The following is an 18,931-nucleotide window of genomic DNA, read 5'->3' as shown; positions in this document are numbered from 1 at the left end:
GTCAGTGTCACCATTATTTTATTTCATTACAAAAATTAAATTGTTTGAGTATAAGTACCACTGGCACAAAAGTGTTAGGGCGTCCGCTAGCCGATGCGGATGCAAGTTTTAATTTTGGGTGCCGTCTCTTACAGACACCGCTTATGCTGAGCGGCATCCTATTTGGTGTTCGTGTCTTTATGAAAATTTGTTATTCTTTATTTTTTGTATGTTTAGGTATACGCCAAATAAATATTTTCTATTTCTAAAATGCTTATAGACTATGTTTCGTCATCGTTATTTTACAGAAACACTGTTCTTCTCATTGTCCAACTTTGAACCAAAATTTCACCCATCTTGGGCCTATTTCTCAGACGGTATTAGACTAATATTATTAGTCTAGGAACTGTCAAACCGTATGGGTTGCCATGACAACACACTAATAATATTAGACTAATATCCTTCGAGAAATGGGCCCCTAGTGTTGTACTTAAAACGAATAAATTATCATTCCAGTGGGACCCCGAATCCGAGACGTGCATAAGCACGTTCTCCGGCCACTCTGCGCTGGTGTACACGGCCACCTTTTCGCCCCATTCGCCAGCCACTTTCGCCTCTGTGTCTGGAGATGGCCACCTCAAGTTATGGTCATGTACCGACCCTTCTCCGAAAGCTGTTGTTAAGGCGCATGATGCCGAGGTAAATACCCAAATCCCCATTTAAGTACCTATGAAATTCATTCAGTCTCGATATGAAGTTTCAGAAGAAAAATAACATCAGTCCATTTTTGAGCGAAACAATCGGCTTTTTTCTTTATAAATGCCATTCTACAATGGCATTGGGTCACTTTATATTGTTATTTTCACAAAAAGTTATCCGTAATACACTCAAGATCAGCGAAAAAGGTCACTTTTAAGAGCGCTCTTACAAGAAAAGTCGAAATAATGCAAAATTGATGATACTAGTCGACGAAATTCAGGACTTTGCGCTCATTATTAGAAACAATGAGTACTTGTTCCAGTAAAAGCGTCTTCTTATCTTTATAAATATCGTTGTAAATATTAGAAAAAGGACTTATTCAATTAGTAATGATTTTTTTTCTGATGGTCGTTTCCGAAAAACCCCGTGAAGCACTGAATGGCGAGCTCTTATTTGGAAATGTTGAGAATTTTACTCTGCTAAACCTGGCTATTTTGTATTACTAATACCCTGTACTTTAGGCATATCAAACTATATTTTTCCTACATACCTTTGAGAAAGAGAAAATCAAAGTAAAACGAACTCGATTTTCTCTCCGAAACAAGTGTCAATTCCTACGAAAATCTACTTAATATCGAAGTCATTTTCATACTCAAGCAATCTGCAACGTTTGCTTATACTGCTGGTATACATTAGTGTTTATGAAATTCTACTATAATTTTTTGGCAATTTTTTGAAAACTACTCTATATTACCGATGACGCGCGCTGCGCCAGCTCAGTGCCGCGGCAGAGCTTGTAGAGGCAGGACGTGTGTCGGTCGGCTCCGCACATTTTCAACGGCGACGACGAGGTTTTTTATCATTGTGTGCGGCGGGCGCCGTGTAAAACGCTATACTGTGTGCGTGTAAACCGCAACGAGAGACTTTGATCCTAGCACTGTTTTTATAGTATTATAATTTATAATGGTACAGTTTAATAAACTACCGGACAGGATTAAAAATATTTGAAACGACCTGACATTCTATATGTATTTAATTTATTTGACTCAAGATAGTACTCAGGGTCTGATGATGGAGCCGGAAGGTGGTCACCGGTACCAATCAACCATGCAACTAAACCACTTCGTGTTTAGGCTCGTTTTATTCATCTCAACAAGATCTTTGACACAAGATAGTACTCAGGGTCTGATGATGGAGCCGGAAGGTGGTCACCGGTACCAATCAACCATGCAACTAAACCACTTCGTGTTTGGGCTCGTTTGATTCGGCTCAACAAGATCTTTGACTTAAGATAGTACTCAGGGTCTGATGATGGAGCCGGAAGGTGGTCACCAGTACCAATCAACAATGCAACTAAACCACTTCGTGTTTAGGCTCGTTTTATTCGTCTCAATAAGATTTTTGACTTAAGATAGTACTCAGGGTCTGATGATGGAGCCGGAAGGTGGTCACCGGTACCAATCAACCATGCAACTAAACCACTTCGTGTTTGGGCTCGTTTGATTCGTCTCAACAAGATCTTTGGCACAAGATAATACTCAGGGTCTGATGATGGAGCCGGAAGGTGGTCACCGGTACCAATCAACCATGCAACTAAACCACTTCGTGTTTAGGCTCGTTTGAGTCGTCTCAACAAGATCTTTGACACAAGATAGTACTCAGGGTCTGATGATGGAGCCGGCAGGTGGTCACCGGAACCAATCAACCATGCCACTAAACCACTTCGTGTTTAGGCTCGTTTTATTCGTTTCTATAAGAACTTTGACACAAGATAGTACTCAAGGTCTGATGTTGGAGCCGGAAGGTGGTCACCGGTACCAATCAACCATGCAACTAAACCACTTCGTGTTTAGGCTCGTTTGATTCGTCTCAACAAGACCTTGGACACAAGATAGTACTCAGGATCTGATGATGGAGCTGGAAGGTGGCCACGGGTACCAGTCTACCATGTAACTGAACCACTTCGTGTTTGGGCTCGTTTGATTTGTCGCAACAAGATCTTTGACACAAGGTAGTACTGAGGGTCTGATGATGGATCCGGAAGGTGGTGACCGGTACCAATCAACCATGCAGGGAAGGGGATATGAGCTTTTAAAATCTTTCCTAGAAGACCGAACCCAGACGGTAGAGGTAAACCAAAAAATAAATATAATATGCGGTCAGCTGCAAACGTGGTTTTCGACAAACGGTTTGATACTCAACATGAACAAATCAAACGTAATGCTGTTCTCTGGCAGGTGCGTCTCGGGCGTGAACATTCAGTGTCCAATACCGATGAGTGACAAGTGTAGGTTCCTAGGTTTCACGCTAGACCCTACTTTAAATTGGAAACACCATGTGGACTCGTTGTGCGACAGGCTTGGTACTGCAGTGTTCGCACTACGTAAACTAAAGCCGTTGATTTCCCGTGATGCGCTGAGGCAAGCATACTTCTCCCATTTCCACTCGCTTATGACTTATGGTGTTATTCTGTGGGGCAACTCAACTGATGCTGAGAGAGTGTTACGTATGCAAAAACGGGCGTTGCGGACAATGCTCGGTCTTAATCAGAGACAGTCCTGCAAAACCTTGTTTTCTGAACACCAAATAATGACACACTACTCTCAGTATCTTTTCGAGGTAATTATGTACACACGAAGAAACCTAGGACAGTATAAGCGAGTGGAAGTGATAGGTAAAATGATGTCATATTCTTTCGAGTAATATACCTTCATAAGTACGAGTATGGGGCTATTCATAAATTACGTCGTTTCAAATGGGCGGAGTGGGGGGGGGGGGGGTCTGGACATCGGATGATGGTAACATGACTTAGGAGGAAACAGATTCATCCGAAGCTTGATTTTTGGATGATTTGAGGGGTGGGGGGGGGGTCAAAAATCGTCAAAAATAGATGACGTAATTTATGAACAGCCCCTATGTACATTTGCACTGCATTTAGTATTTTCGTACTTACCAAATAACAGTTTTAGAACTTTAAAAGTTAAGTACAGTTAGTGTTGTTATGGTTGATTTCAATATGCTTCGCGAAGGATCAAGAATGTTTAATCCATCATTGTAGTGCGAGTGTGGTAGAAGGGATCGGCATACTGAGCTCGCACGGCCTGCCGCAGCGCGTAAAATACCTAAACTCGCTCAACGCCGAAATGTAATAGCGCTCTTAAATGGAAATTTTCCTTAAAATGGATCCGTTTTTATTTCTCATACATTGAATACACTAAAGAACAATAAAAACGGATCCCCAGTGGCGTGCACTTCATAAAGGCAAAAAGGCACTGCCTACCCTACTATAATTCCGATGTCTATCCTCTTAAACTACTTAATTTAATTTATACTTGATCGTACTATCAGTAATCGATATAACTTAAAACATTCTAAAAATTAATAAGCGCTCCATCTACCGGTTAAGCTTTGTCATCAAGTCATCATCTATAATAATTCTACGCGACGAAGTTTACACCACGCGGCACTAGCGCCGCTACGTGCCTTGCACGGCAAAGACAGAAAACATTTCCGTCTAAATCTTTCTATGTGTGCCTTCGTCGTTACGCGGTTACAGTGTAGTGGGCCTTCCTATAAGTACGAGCACACAATTATACAAGTAACGCACACATTTAGACGCAATAGGCAGTGTCTTTCGTACCAAACCTAAACGAATGACGCCCGAAAGTTTCCGAATAGTTCCGATGTTTATGTGACTATTTTAAAAAGTAGCATTTGCTATGGTAATTTAGTGCAAATACGAGACTATTTTTTTATTCGTTTACAGTATTTGGTTAAGTTTATTTTCATTTTTTATTCGGTCGCCATTGTTTGTTTGTTTTGGTGAGTTTATGAGATAACAGTTAACAGTTGCCGGAAATTATAAAGTGCGATTAGTGAAAAAATGGATAATTTAACTGTGAAAGTTGTGGTGGGTGTGTGTGTGTGCAAACTATTAAAAATGATGCGTTTTCGAAGCTTTCGTTTAGCCAAAAAAAGAAGTAATTGAAAAGACTTGACAACAAAATGAAAACCATCACGCAATTTTTTTGGTGAGTTAGTAGCTCTCATTTTTTAAGGATCCGTATCCAAAGGGTAAAACGGGACTCTATTACTAAGACTCTGCTGTCCTTCCGTCCGTCCGTCTGTCATCAGGCTGTATCTCACGAACCGTGATAGCTAGACAGTTGAAATTTTCACAGATGTATTTCTGTTGCCGCTATAACAACAAACACTAAAAACAGAATAAAATAAAGATTTAAGTGGGGCTCCCATACAACAAACGTGATTTTTGACCGAAGTTAAGCAACGTAGGGCGGGGTCAGTACTTGGATGGGTGACCGTTTTTTTTTTGCCTTTTTTTGCATTATGGTACGGAACCCTTCGTGCGCGAGTCCGACTCGCACTTGCCCGGTTTTCTGATATAATTTTGCCTACCCAGTCCCAAATCTCTGTGCACGCGACTGCGGATCCCTGTTATTGAAAATTTCCATAAAAACTGACTTGTCCTTGCTCTCTTGCGAAAAGAGCTTTATTGGTACGAATCCGAAACCATCGGTTTCAAAGGCAGGGCACTACCCACTAGAACAGGGGTCTCCAAACTTTTTTACCTGAGGGCCATATTGCGCCTCAGAAACTTTTGCGCGGGCCACCGTCGGTTTTAGCGCCGGAGGAGGGTGCCTGGTTGCTGCTGTTAGGAACAGTTCCACTCTCAATGAATGCTCAACCCCTGGAGCCTGGCTCCCGCGGGCCGGACAGGGGGCACTCGCTTTGGGTGTCGGCGGACCGGATTGGAACGCGTCGCGGGCCGGATTTGGCCCGCGGGCCGGGGTTTGGAGCCCCCTGCGCTAGATCAATCAATGTTCTTCTTCCCCGCGTTATCCCGGCATTTTGCCACGGCTCATGGGAGCCTGGGGTCCGCTTGACAACAAATCCCATGATTTGACGTAGGCACTAGTTTTTACGAAAGCGACTGCCATCTGACCTTCCCACCCAGAGGGGAAACTAGGCCTTATTGGTATTAGTCCGGTTTCCTCACGATGTTTCCTGCACTAGAACAATCAATGAATACATTAAATTAAAACTGATATTGTTGTTTCAGGTGTTGTCGTGCGATTGGAGCAGGATAGAGACACACGCCATCGCTACCGCGGGGTCCGATGGACTGGTCAGAGGCTGGGATCTTAGGAGGCTCACGTCACCCATGTTCACCTTAAAAGGTAACTGAGGCCCACTTGCTCCATCCCACTAACCCGGTGTTAACCGATTAAACCTGGAGTTACCATGGTTACCAGTACAATTTGACACTGGGTTAACGGTTGAACCGCTTAACCCTTCGTTAGTGGGGGGGTGGTGCAAGTGGCGCTAAGGGTGGTATTCTATCTGTCCAATCTGTATTGCGTCTCACATTTTGTTTAATGAGAGAGTGAGACGCAATGACATTGGACGGAGAAATTTGACGGGTGGAATAGCACCCTAATATACAGGCGATTTTTCAACTCATAGCTATATTGTGTGCGAAGCGCTGGTGGCCTAGTGGTAAGACAGTGTGACTTGCAATCTCAGGTCGCGGGTTCAAACCCCGGGTCGTACCAATGAGTTTTTCGGAACTTATGTACGGGATATCATTTGATATTTACTAGCCGCTTTTCGACTCAAATGGAGGTGGACAGGACATATGATCAGAGCCAAAGAGAAATGGAGCAAGAGAATTATATGGTGATTCCTGAAAGATAGAAAAAGAAAACAAGCACCACCAAAAATGAGATGGGAAGACGAAATTGTAAAATTCGCAGGGAGACAGTGGACTAGACTAGCGAGAGACAGGGAAAAATGGAAAGGGATGGAAGAGGCCTTTGCCAAACGGCATACAGACCAAACCGATGTAGTCTGAAATAGTAATAAGTTAAATTATATATTTTGATAAGTTATGTACAGTCACCTGCGATAATATGTTACTCTTCGAAGGCCGCAAAAATATGTGACGCGCTCCTATCGCTCTACAAATAAGATCGTGTCAGATATTTTTGCTGCCTTCGTTGTGTAACATACTATTGCAGGTGACTGTACAATAATATGTAAACTATTAAACTGTAAAATTTGTCTGAATAAAAGGCTTAATCCCAATAAGGTCTAGTTACTCTAGTTCACCCTCTGGGTTCTGACCCTGTTGCTGTCGTAAAAACTAGTGCGTACGCTAATTCTTGGGATCAGTTGCCAAGCGGACCCCAGGCTCCCATGAGCCGTGGCAAAATGCCGGGACAACGCGAGGAAGATGATGATTTTTTGACCGGGGCCGTGGAATTGTTTAAATTGTGAAAATGGTTCGTCACTACAAAAAGTTCAAGAATCTCTGCCATCCCACCACCATACCATCACCATCCCATCATCCCATTTATACCATCGTCTAAGTACAAAATGTAATTTTGCAGGATGCGAGTGTGCAGTGAGAAGAGTGCAGTTCTCCCCACACGCGCCGTCCGTCATAGCGGGGGTGTCATACGACTTCACCACGAGGTACGTAGATTGTAGATATTATAGCAATGATTTCGATAGTAAAGATAGGTCCGTTCATATAATTCCGACCGAACATTCTCGTTTGGTGTGCTTGGGAATGCTACAACGTGATTGGTTGGTTGAGTTTGCATCACGCGCGCGATTTGTCCCAAGTAGTTGCGTTAGACTGCACGATTGGCTCGAATTCGCCACCGCTGACATGACACCGCTGAACTGGCACCATTCTTAGTGCCTATAAGGCCCGTCTTTACGAAGTAATATATACCTAAGTCAATGTATTATAGATATTCTAGATATGGCCTAAAACTCCTTAAAATTAGATCAATCTACTCCAGCACTTCATATTTCTTCACTACACTTTATAAAACAAAGTCCCCCGCCGCTTCTGTTTGTGTGTATGTATGTTCGCGATAAACTCAAAAACTGCTGAACGGATTTTCATGCGGTTTACACCTATCAATAGAGTGATTCTTGAGGAAGATTTAGGTGTATAATTTGTTTTCTTCAAATCTTGCAAACCTCGATCTCTTTTTGTGTACGTATGAGTCACTACACGCATCGCCATAGGTACAGTTGTACCTATGCTTCGGCAGAGGGGAAATAGTACGAATGCCGTCTCCCTTATCGGTGTTGCCACAGAATAAATAATAGTACTAGGTACAGTCACCTGCAATAATATGTTACACAACGAAGGCCGCAAAAATATCTGACACGATCTTATTTGTAGAGCCATAAGAGCGTGTCACATATTTTTGCAGCCTTCGAAGAGTAACATATTAGTGCAGGTGACTGTACAGAAGACTCACTCTCTAACAAAACGCGTCTGTTACGATCAGGACAGATATGGCCGCTAGGTGGCGAGGGGCTGTCCATAAATTACGTCATCGTTTTTTGACGATTTTCACCCCCCCCCCCCCCCCTCTCCCCTAAAATCATCCAAAAAGCATGCTTCAAATGACCCCGTTTCCTCCTACGTCATGCTACCATCATCCGATGTCCAGACCCCCCCCCCCTAATTTGAAATGACGTAATTTATGAATAGCCCCCGAGCAAAATTGGTGTGGAACGGATGTACTTATAGCTACCTGTTGCAAAGCGACGAAATCGCGGAGTGAGCCACGCCTGGTGTTGCTCGAAGATTTAGATAGAAATTTTCCATTAAGCGCCACTTGCACCATCCCACTAACCCGGGATTAACCGGTTAAACCGGTAATCCAGTGTCAAATTGTACTGGTAACCATGGTAACTCCAGGTTTAATCGGTTAACCCCGGGTTATTGAATGGTGCAAGTGGCCATAAGTGATAACTTCTTATTAAATAAGTTTACTTTGCTACAGGATATGGGATCTAACGAGAGGCTGTGACCCCTTAGAAACGATCCGGCACCACTCGGAGTTTACTTACGGACTGGATTGGAGTTCGCTGCGGCCGCACCAAATAGCCGATTGCGGGTGGGATTCACTTGTGCACGTATTTACGCCACGGTGTCTAAAGTGAGGTAAGCATTTACCCCTTTAGGGGCTATTCATAAATTACGTCATTTCAAATTAGGGGGGGGGGCTGGACATCGGATGATGGTAGCATGACGTAGGAGGAAACGGGGTCATTCGAAGCATGATTTTTGGATGATTTTAGAGGGGGGGGGGGGTCAAAAATCGACAAAAATAGATGACGTAATTTATGGACAGCCTCCTCCTCCTCCTCCTCTAGGGAGTTTAGAGCAATTATTTCATGAAACCGATGCTGCCAAAAATACGGGGGTGCGGGGGACGAGGTGAGCGAGGTCCCGTGCCGTGATTGGTCTGTTCAAAGACACGGACGTCACACAAAGACACTTTCGACTCGAAAATGGAGTAAAACTACCGTATGCGTGGCAGAGGGGGTAGAGCTACTATGCTCAGTCTGGAGGATGTCTAGTCTGTGCGCGCTATAAACCTCGATTAGCTAATAATCGTTTGTTTTATCTGTCATTTTGACTTATATATTTGCAGGAAAGGGATAAAACATAATTTAACTAAATCAGGCCCGTAAAGTTTTATGAATAGGGGGGTTAAAAGATAAAAGAAATAGGTAATAAAAGAGAAATAAATATTGTGTAAAGGCAAAGAGAATTTAGACTAGAGGAATACTGTCAAAGTAAATTGTGTAGTCAGTACATTTAGTGCCATCTTTCGACACCAATGATTAAACTTTTTTAGAACGCCATTTGATGTTAATCCTTATTTTTAGGCCAAAGCTATGGCGCCATCGCTCGAAAAGATGGCACCATACCTTTGGCCTTTCCTCGAGTAGATGGCGATACTTTTTGACATTTAACAAATTTAACACATAACAGTGAAAAAATAAGGATCAAAGTCAAATGGCGTTCTAAAAGTTTTAATCATTTGTGTCGAAAGATGTACTGACTACATAATTTACTTTGAATATATTCTCTATTTCATATTCTCTTTGGTAAAGGGTGGTATTCCACCTGTCCAATTACTTTGTCCAATGTCAATGCGTCTCACTCTCTCATTAAAGCAAAATGTGAGACGCAATACACAATTACACATTGGACAAAGAAATTGGAATACCACCCTAAGACAAACTCGTGCTTCTTTCTAATTTGACTAGTATAGATGGCGCTGTATGGCAAAGGTTGAAATTTGACAATTCAGTTACCATACCCTTGTAACGCCCAATGTGCATTACAATGGACACTCCGTTTTAATCTAATTAGAACCTTTTATGAACCAAATAAAGTCGCATTTCTTTTGTTCCGTTTTTAGGGTTCCGTACCCAAAGGGTAAAACGGGACCCTATTACTAAGACTCCGCTGTCCGTTCGTCCGTCCGTCCGTCTGTCACCAGGCTGTATCTCACGAACCGTGATAGTTGAAATTTTCACAGATGATGTATTTCTGTTGCCGCTATAACAACAAATACTAAAAACAGAATAAAATAAAGATTTAAGTAGGGCTCCCATACAACAAACGTGATTTTTGACCGAAGTTAAGCAACGCGGGCGGGGTCAGTACTTGGATGGGTGACCGTTTTTTTTTTGCCGTTTTTTGCATTATGGTACGGAACCCTTCGTGCGCGAGTCCGACTCGCACTTGCCCGGTTTTTGAAACAAAATTCATACCAATATACTATACAACAAAGTTCAAATTAAAAATAGTTTTTTTTTACTGTGGGCCTTACGAGGATACGAAACATGAGTATAGCGCCATCTATTCCGGATTTCAAACTCGGGGACACGAATCTACAATCAATAACTCTGGTGTGATCTAACATAAACGTTTTAATTTCAGATGAAATGGACTAGTCAATAAAAGGAAACATCTTGCTTGGAGGTGTACAAATGTATGCCAAGACAACGGCTCAAAGCTGATGGTAAACGGACACCGTAGCATACGAATGCCTGCAACTACAGCGCAGCAGCGGCAGCAGTCACATAGGTCAGGAAATGAATGCTCAAAAAAAGTTGTAGAGGGAAATGCTTGGAACACAATTTTGCTGTCATTCACGATCCACATTCCACAGATAAAACACAGATGACACGCGATTTTGGAATTATTCGAAAGCAGTGTTGCTAACCCGCAATTTTTCCTAAAGCCTGACCAGGAATATATGATCATTGTCAAGAGGGCGCTATTATTCTCATTTATATGGCAACAGTTCAGAATAGTCTGAACAATGTGGATTGGCAACTCGTTATTTTGACTTACATTCTTTTATTCACTCTAATCATAATCAGAATCCAAATATTCGGTGTTCACATTTTTTTATTGTCGGTTTTTACCGTATAAAATTCATGTATTTTCTTACGCGTCACACATAGGTCAAAATTACCTTACATAGGGTCTGCTACATTGTCAATGAACAAAATTGATCGTCTTCAAAGCCCATAGCAAAGAGAATAGAGTGTATAAAGAGTTATTGTCTTAGTAAATTACAATGTAGTCACTGTAAATTTAATACCATCTATCGACACAAGATTAAAACTAAAAATTAAAATGTATGTTATATATATCTTTGCCCATAGTAAATATTTTTCAAACACATCTTTGTTACTGTACTTAAGTATTTCCTCGCTTGTATAATATGACACTACAATAACCAAGTCGTAATAACCAGACTATAATGACATTTTGATTTGTTTACCTGTCAGCTCTGATGTTAATTTGGAAATGTTTCGTAGCGAAATAGTATAATTTCCCGAACGGTTCTTTCCCAGCAGGTTATTATTTACATTATTTACAATGTTTCGCTCTTGATTATGTATAGTTTTGGTAATTTATTGTCATTTATTATTTAATATTCAACACTTAAGTATTATTCAAGTAAACCGCCACAATGGCACTGACAACAGTGACAACCTATCATTAAAATAATTGCCAGTGTAAGAAATTAGTTCCAATGAAATTCCGCAACATGGCGCATGATCCTGGTCAGGCTTTACCTACTGATAAGATTTGCTTGACCAAGTATAGGTAGAGATATAGTCAGTAATGTCACAGAATAAATAATAGTATTAGGTACAGAAGACTCACTCGCTAACAAAACGTGTCTGTTACGATCAGGACAGATATGGCCGCTAGGTGGCGACAGCGCCACGCGCGGCTCATGGCTAGCCACCAAAATTGGTGTGGAACGGATGTACTTGTAGCTACCTGTTGCAAAGCGACGAAATCGCGGAGTGAGCCACGCCTGGCAATGTGCCAAGTTTTTTTTAATTGCAGTTTTTTTTCTGCACGATTAATTAGTTAACGATAAAATTATGTTTAAACTTGTTATATTCTGCGCGTTTATTGTCAAACCTTACGGTTATTTTCGATTTCTATGACTAAAAGACGCCAAATGAGTGACGTAAATCACTACACTTTATAACCTCGTAAAGGTGGCCACTGACGAGCCTTCCAACAGTCCAAATAGCGTGGCTGCAATCCAAAATCGGTCCGTGAATGTCAAAAACGTATAATGTTTAATATTAGGATGCCGTCCATTTGGATGAATCCATTGTAACGGCATCCATTTGGAACGCTCGTCAGTAGCCTGCTTAAGGCCCACCATACAAAGTTTCCCTGTTTTTAATTTGAACCTAGTTATACAGGTGGCCCATTTAGATCGGTCAGTATGGGAAAATCTGAAACTATAAGATATACACCGATCTCTTCTTAGGAACCATGTCATCGATTTTAGTAACAAGAAAAACTGCATTCGTACATTAAAAAAAAAATTGTAGATTAGGGTGACTTTCGTTTTGTTTTGTTTCATTGTTTTATAAAAATAAAACAACGAAATAAAAGAAATGCTACTTTATCTAGTTTTTGAAAGGTTCGAATTAGATTGAAACAGACTTTACATTTTAATAATAAAACAAAGTCCCACGCCTCGTCTGTCTGTTTGTGTGTATGTGTCCGCGATAAACTCAAAAACTACTGAACGGATTTTCATGCGGTTTTCGCCTGTCAATTGATCGAGGATGGTTTAGGTATATAATTTGTTAAGGTTTTGTGTAACCCGTGCGAAGCGGGGCGGGTCGCTAGTTGGGCGTTTTCTAAAATAAATATCGAAAACCTGATTCTTTGAAATCTGGACATTCTTGGGCTCATTCTACTCAGAATCGACAGCATTCTCCATCCTTCCATTAAAAAAAGATGTCCCAAAATGTCCATTCCATTACGTCACGTTTTATTATGAGAAATTTTTTCACTTGTATGGACGTGACGTAGTGGAATTTACAATTGAGTCGCTTAACTTCAAACTCGGGTAAATCCATCTGTCAAATTATGCGATTTTGGTACTAAGAAAAGGTAATAGGGTAGATATTTGCTGAGAGGGTCGAATGGATTTATCCGAGTTTGAAGTTAAGCGACACAATTTTCATACAAATTTTTGGGACAAGTTTTTCATCATCAGGATTGAATATGCTAGTGATTCTGAGTTGAAAGAACCCAAAAACACCAGGATCTGTGAGAATCGGGTTTTCAATATTTATTTTAGAAAACGCCCAGTTATATAATAAATGTGGGGTCACTGTTACAACGCAATATATTTATTTCTAGATAAGTCTTGTAATCTTTGAGTAATGTAAAAAAGCATTGTGGTTGCACTTTTATATCTGTCGTGTCATGTATCACTCTCGAATTTAACTTGTTATAAATGTCAAACTATAAAGCGCGACCATCATGCTCAGTATTGGTTTTAAATATTTGATTGAATTACTTATTTCAAGAACAAAGGATTACAGTTAGACCAAGACAAATCTGCAACGATTTTGATGGCACACGCAGTGCAAGTGTTATTTTAAACGTCAAACTTTAAAATTATGACGTATAAATAACACTTGCACTGCGTGTGATATCAAAATCGTTGCAGACTTGTCTTGGTCTGACTCTAGATATTTAGACTAAGTAATGTTATGTTATTTTAGTCATAAGATGCAATTTTTATTATTTTGTACATATATTTAGAAGATGTTGTATTCTATGATGTAAAATATTTTAATTCTGCAATGTAAATACATTATAATAACTTCAAAAGCCATATTGTAATTGGCAGGTAATATAGTTATTGTTTTTTACGCTTCATCACGTAAATACAAAAATACTGTTAATAAAGTGTATCAAATAAAAAAAACGTTATTTCATTTTCAATATTTTATTACAATAGGTAGGTAGAGTTAGACCAAGATAAGTCTGCAACGGTTTTGATAGCACACGTAGTGCAAGTGTTATGTTTACGTCATAATTTCATAGAAGTTTGACGTTTAAAATAACACTTGCACTGCGTGTACTTTCGAATTTGTTGTAAAGATAGGTAGGGTCTGCGTGGAAAGAGAAGAGTCGTGGAATGTATTGGGCCCCAAATTTGTGTAATGTACGTGAGTATGTACCTATGTATGAATTAATTATGTGATTACGTATGACATAAGAGTGTGAAAGAGATGTATGAAACAGCCAATTTTTTTTGTGCGACAAGTTCAATATTTATTTATTATCATTACAACCTTAACTACGAGTATGTAATTCACTAAATAAAATTATAAGACATAATTATATAAGACGGATAAATGTATCAATTACAGTAATTTAATTATAATCCAGACAGTAAAACTTGTTTTTTACACAATAAGTACAAATAGGTACACAATAACATTTATCACAAAATTGCCTACCTACGGCGACTGCTGTAATCTCCTTTCAATTTATAATTATAACCTTAAAAAGCAAAATTAGATGACAGCTGTCATTGTACCCAAGCTACATACTTTGCTTGATTTTCACATGAAAAATGACTATAATTTTCAAAGCAATAATACAATTAATATAATATATTATGAATACAAGTAGAAACATGTTTTGGAAAGAAAATTGATAATAATAAATAGATAATTAAATAGTGAAAACCTGATTCTTCAAATCTGGACATTCATGGGCTCATTCTACTCAGAATCGACAGCATTCTCCATCCTACCATTAAAAAAATGTCCAAAAATGTCCATTCCACTACGTCACGTTTTAGTGTGAAAAAAAAAACTTTCTCCTGTATGTGCGTGACGTAGTGGAAAGTAGTACCTACCTACAATTTTCACACAAATTTTTGGGATTTTTTTAAAGTATATCAGGATTGAATATGCTAGCGATTCGGGGTTGAAAGAGCCCAAAAACATCAGGATATGTGAGAATCAGGTTTTCAATTGTTTATGTTAGAAAACTCCCCCTTGTGCCCTTATTAATATTGACCCTTCTAACTCGCCCTTCCATCGCCGTTAACAAAAAATACGCCAATCTAAGTTTCTCCATCTCCTTCCCGCTGCAAATGTTCGTCAGGCTGAAGACGCGGTTGACCCGGCTCTGTCCCACTCTAACACACCAAGTTTGGGGGGAGCTACAGCTGCTCTCGCTGCTGTGGTTGCTCTGTCCCACTCTAACACACCAAGTTTGGGGGGAGCTACAGCTGCTCTCGCTGCTGTGGTTGCTCTGTCCCACTTTAACACACCAGGTCTCAGAGGACTCGCAGCTGGTTTCACTCTCTTCTATTGTGTGTGTGGCGCAGAGTGCGGTGCGCCATATTGAAATGGCATTGGATAGGTGTTTGTAAGCATTTGCTTCAGGTAGAGTAACTGAAACCAAATTTACACATCATTTCACTGCCACAGTATAGTATGAATTATCTCAAATGATTTTTTCGGGCACAGGCCCTAGTCTTATAAACAATAGTTATTTGTACAACAAGAGATCAAAGTTTGATATTTCTTCGACTGCTTATTTTGAGTCCCGTGCAAGCGAAAGATTCTATAATAGATTCACGAGCGTAGCGAGTGAATCTAATTTAGAATCTTGAGCGTAGTAAGGGATTCAAAAGCGCACGAGATGTAAATAACTTTGATCTCGTGTAGTACACAAAATTTTTCACCCTAAGCAGTGAGAACATACCTAGAGGGACAGAGATAATAGAACCCAAGTATATCGAACTTGTATTAGACCCCGCATGTTGAAATGACTATAAAGGTCACTTGAATGTCATTTTGTCTCACTCGGTGAGCAAAATCGCATTTTGCTCAATGCGTGAGGCACAATCAGTGAGCAAAATGCGATTTTGCTCACTGAGTGAGACAAAATGATTCAGTGAGCAAAATCGCATTTTGCTCACTGTTTTTAAGAAGCAAAGTACCCTTGTTCGAGCTGCTGAGGTGAAAAAGGTATTGTTTCCTTTATGCAGTGGTTACACTGCTGATTGCTAATAGCCCCAATATAAGTAACGGGAACAAACCCGTTTAAAAAGCAAACTTACCATTCTATTTATATGGTTCAAATTCATGAAACAGCCCATTCGGAGATGACACGTTTTGTTTATCCAAAGAAAATACCACCCTGATTGTTCTCTATGAATGAGCTGTCACATAAATTTGAACCTTAATACTATCACGATAGTTGCTTTTTTTAACGACATGGTTGCTTTGGCACGTGCTGAAGACCGCTCTTAGAAGAAACAAGGGCTTTTGTTTAACAGATTAGAGCCCGAGCTCGAAAAAATCATTTGAGAAAATGTATACTATACCTACTTTAAAAAAAAACACACACACACACACACACATACAGTAGGTATTTAAAAAAGAGTAAACAAAATCTACCCTCAAATGGCTTCTTAAGCCAGCTGAGGGTAGATGAAAACATTACATGTAGGGATTGCAAACCGGATTGATTTTCAATCCGGCCGGATCCGGCCAGATTTCGGCCTCAATCCGGCCGGATCCGGCCGGACCGGATCCGGTTAGGTATAGGGATATTAAAGTTAATAAAATTACATATTTTTCAAGTTTTATGCCTTATATGAGAAACAAAGGGTATTTTTACAAATGTATTCATAAAACAACAATTTGAAGTTAATAAGAAATAACTTTGTAACAATAAAATAAAACTAAGTATTAAAAAGTGTCACATAGTCAAACTCAATTTAAAAATAAAATTTGAAATCTAAGTCATTTATTAATTTTATTATATTTAATCATTCACATTCTGCTCAAATTTATACGTTTACAATAAAAATATAAATTTGATTAGATTCCAAAGCCTGTTAATGGGATAATTATGGCATGGGAAATGGAACTCCTTGAAAGGACAAGTTTTCGTAACTGTTCTTTGATGGAATTATTTGTAACGCTGACATCCATTCTAGTACCAAAATATTTTAATTTTAACCAAAATTGTATGAAATGCGCTCCAATATTATCTTGCTTTCATTTTTTATCCGTGAAAATAGTTTTATAGCCTAAATCACAAATAAATAAGTAATTCATGAATAAATATTTGGGGACAATTTTATACAGATCGACCTACTCGTAGCCCCAAACCAAGCAAAGCTTGTATATGGGTACTAGCTAGCTCTAGGTAGTACTACTAGGCGACGATATATATACGTATAGTATATTGATAAATACATGCTAATATGCGTAGAAAACACCCATAACTCAGGAACAAATATCTGTGTTCATCACACAAATAAATGCCCTTACCGGTATTCAAACCCAGGACCATCGGCTTCATAGGCAGGGTCACTGAATGGTCACTACTCACTAGGCCAGACCGGTCGTTACAAATGCCTTCCGTGGCATCTCCATCCTTTAATTTTTACTTCTAATTATTTACGTAATCGTCGTATCGTGCCGATTCGTGCCACCAACATGAAAGAAGAGGAAATCCTCTTCTGTTCTCAATCATCGTCATATGAAATATCTTCTTATTTTACTAAATTTGGATTTTTTTATTCGTTCTTTTTTCTGTTTAACTTCTTTCTTCTATCCATCGCCTTTATCTCACCTAAAACGCGCAGTGGGTGCTGCGTGCGGTCTTTTTTTCTATTTTCCCGGATCCGGTCCGGATCCGGTGATTTCAACCGGATCCGGTAGCTCCTAAATAATAAATCCTCCTAAATCCGGCCGGTAATCCGGCCGGATTACCGGATCCGCCGGACCGGATTGCAATCCCTAATTACATGGTCAAATAATGTAGGTAGGTTAAAGTCAGGTCGTTCAGTGACATATCCAGGTGGCTTTGTATTTGGTTGGTTAATCAATAAATGTTATACTTAACATAGTCTAATAAAACATGGTCTTCCATTCCCAGAGTGACACGGGCCTACGTCACAACAACATGGCCGCTATATATAGCGCTATCGCATATTATCATATAGCGCTGTCGCATGATGACGTAGGCCCGTGTCAGTTAGGTGACCTAGAAAAGACGGGAATGGAGTACCAGGCGGAGTATATTATTATACCATGATACTTAAGTGTTATAAGTTTATAACTACCCGAAAATGTACAAATTATTTGTTTACTTTTATTTAAGTACTTACCTAAAGATACAGAGTATAGGTAACACATTTATGGAAGCTGTTTAAAATGACGTCCACAGGGCCTCATCGCACGCATCGGACGCATCGCACAGCGGACGCAATTGTGTGCCCATAGTCTAATAAAACATGGTCTTCTCTTTCCAGGTGACACAGGGCTACGTCACAATAACATGGCCGCTATATATAGCGCTATCGCATATTATCATGTAGCGCTGTCGCATGATGACGTAAGCTTGTGTCAGTTAGGTGACCTAGAAAAGACGGGAAGAGAGTACCAGGCGGAGTATATTATTAGGTATAGGTACCATGTGTGTGCCTTTCTATACAAAGAATGCTAAAATCCGTTGCGTGCGACGCGGTCCTGTGGACGTCTACCTTTGACACCTATCGAACGCACACGAATAATTATTAGTCTATGACAGTACCTTATAGTATGAATTTTCTCAAATGATTTTTACGCCTAACCATTACCAAAATATGTTACATGTACATAGATTTGAACCTTAAAACCACCACGATACAGACGCTTTTTATACGATATTGTTGCTTATGGCACGCGCTACACGGGAGCTAGATATTTGTAAGATAGATATGTCAAATTTGACGTTTCCGCGATTCTGGAGGTCCTCTTGAACGATTTCGACAAGTTATGACTTAGATATCCATGTCACATCTAGTCGATATCTAATGTAGATCTAGTTGATCTCTAAATCGTCTCAAGATCTTGTGATTATCTCGAAATCCGAATAGGCCTGAATGGCTTTTGTTTATTAATAGATTAGGAGGGTCTCAGACGTAAAAATCATTTGAGATAATTCCTACTATACTTATATATTTAAAGACATTAACGGGTCAGGGCCGTAGCTAGGGAAAGGGGGGCATTATGGGGCAATGCCCTACCTACTTTAAAATCC

The 18,931-nt window shown here is 39.9% G+C and overlaps 2 protein-coding genes and 1 long non-coding RNA gene across 3 annotated transcripts in view; 1 reads left to right on the top strand and 2 right to left on the bottom strand.

Annotated features, from left to right (window-relative positions):
- LOC134793413 (uncharacterized) overlaps window positions 1-18,931 on the bottom strand; it is a 200,927-nt gene that overhangs the window by 37,581 nt on the left and 144,415 nt on the right. The gene's annotated exons all lie outside the window — the stretch shown is intronic.
- LOC134793388 (peroxisomal targeting signal 2 receptor) overlaps window positions 1-18,931 on the top strand; it is a 55,521-nt gene that overhangs the window by 4,003 nt on the left and 32,587 nt on the right. Inside the window, exons 4-8 of the mRNA XM_063764963.1 lie at window positions 496-678; window positions 5,759-5,876; window positions 7,089-7,173; window positions 8,511-8,671; window positions 10,466-11,497. Coding sequence (XP_063621033.1) covers window positions 496-678; window positions 5,759-5,876; window positions 7,089-7,173; window positions 8,511-8,670 — 546 coding nt within the window. The 3' untranslated portion in view covers window position 8,671; window positions 10,466-11,497. The remainder of the gene's footprint in view (window positions 1-495; window positions 679-5,758; window positions 5,877-7,088; window positions 7,174-8,510; window positions 8,672-10,465; window positions 11,498-18,931) is intronic.
- The window catches only part of LOC134793352 (mucin-2-like), a 37,696-nt gene continuing 32,901 nt past the window's right edge, over window positions 14,137-18,931 (bottom strand). The window contains exon 11 of the mRNA XM_063764906.1: window positions 14,137-15,282. Coding sequence (XP_063620976.1) covers window positions 14,861-15,282 — 422 coding nt within the window. The 3' untranslated portion in view covers window positions 14,137-14,860. The remainder of the gene's footprint in view (window positions 15,283-18,931) is intronic.

The sequence above is a fragment of the Cydia splendana genome, chromosome 9 (genome assembly GCF_910591565.1).
Source record: "Cydia splendana chromosome 9, ilCydSple1.2, whole genome shotgun sequence".
Lineage (NCBI taxonomy): Eukaryota > Metazoa > Arthropoda > Insecta > Lepidoptera > Tortricidae > Cydia > Cydia splendana.
The sequence above is the reverse complement of the archived record's forward strand: the minus strand, read 5'-3'. Positions and strand labels throughout refer to the sequence as shown.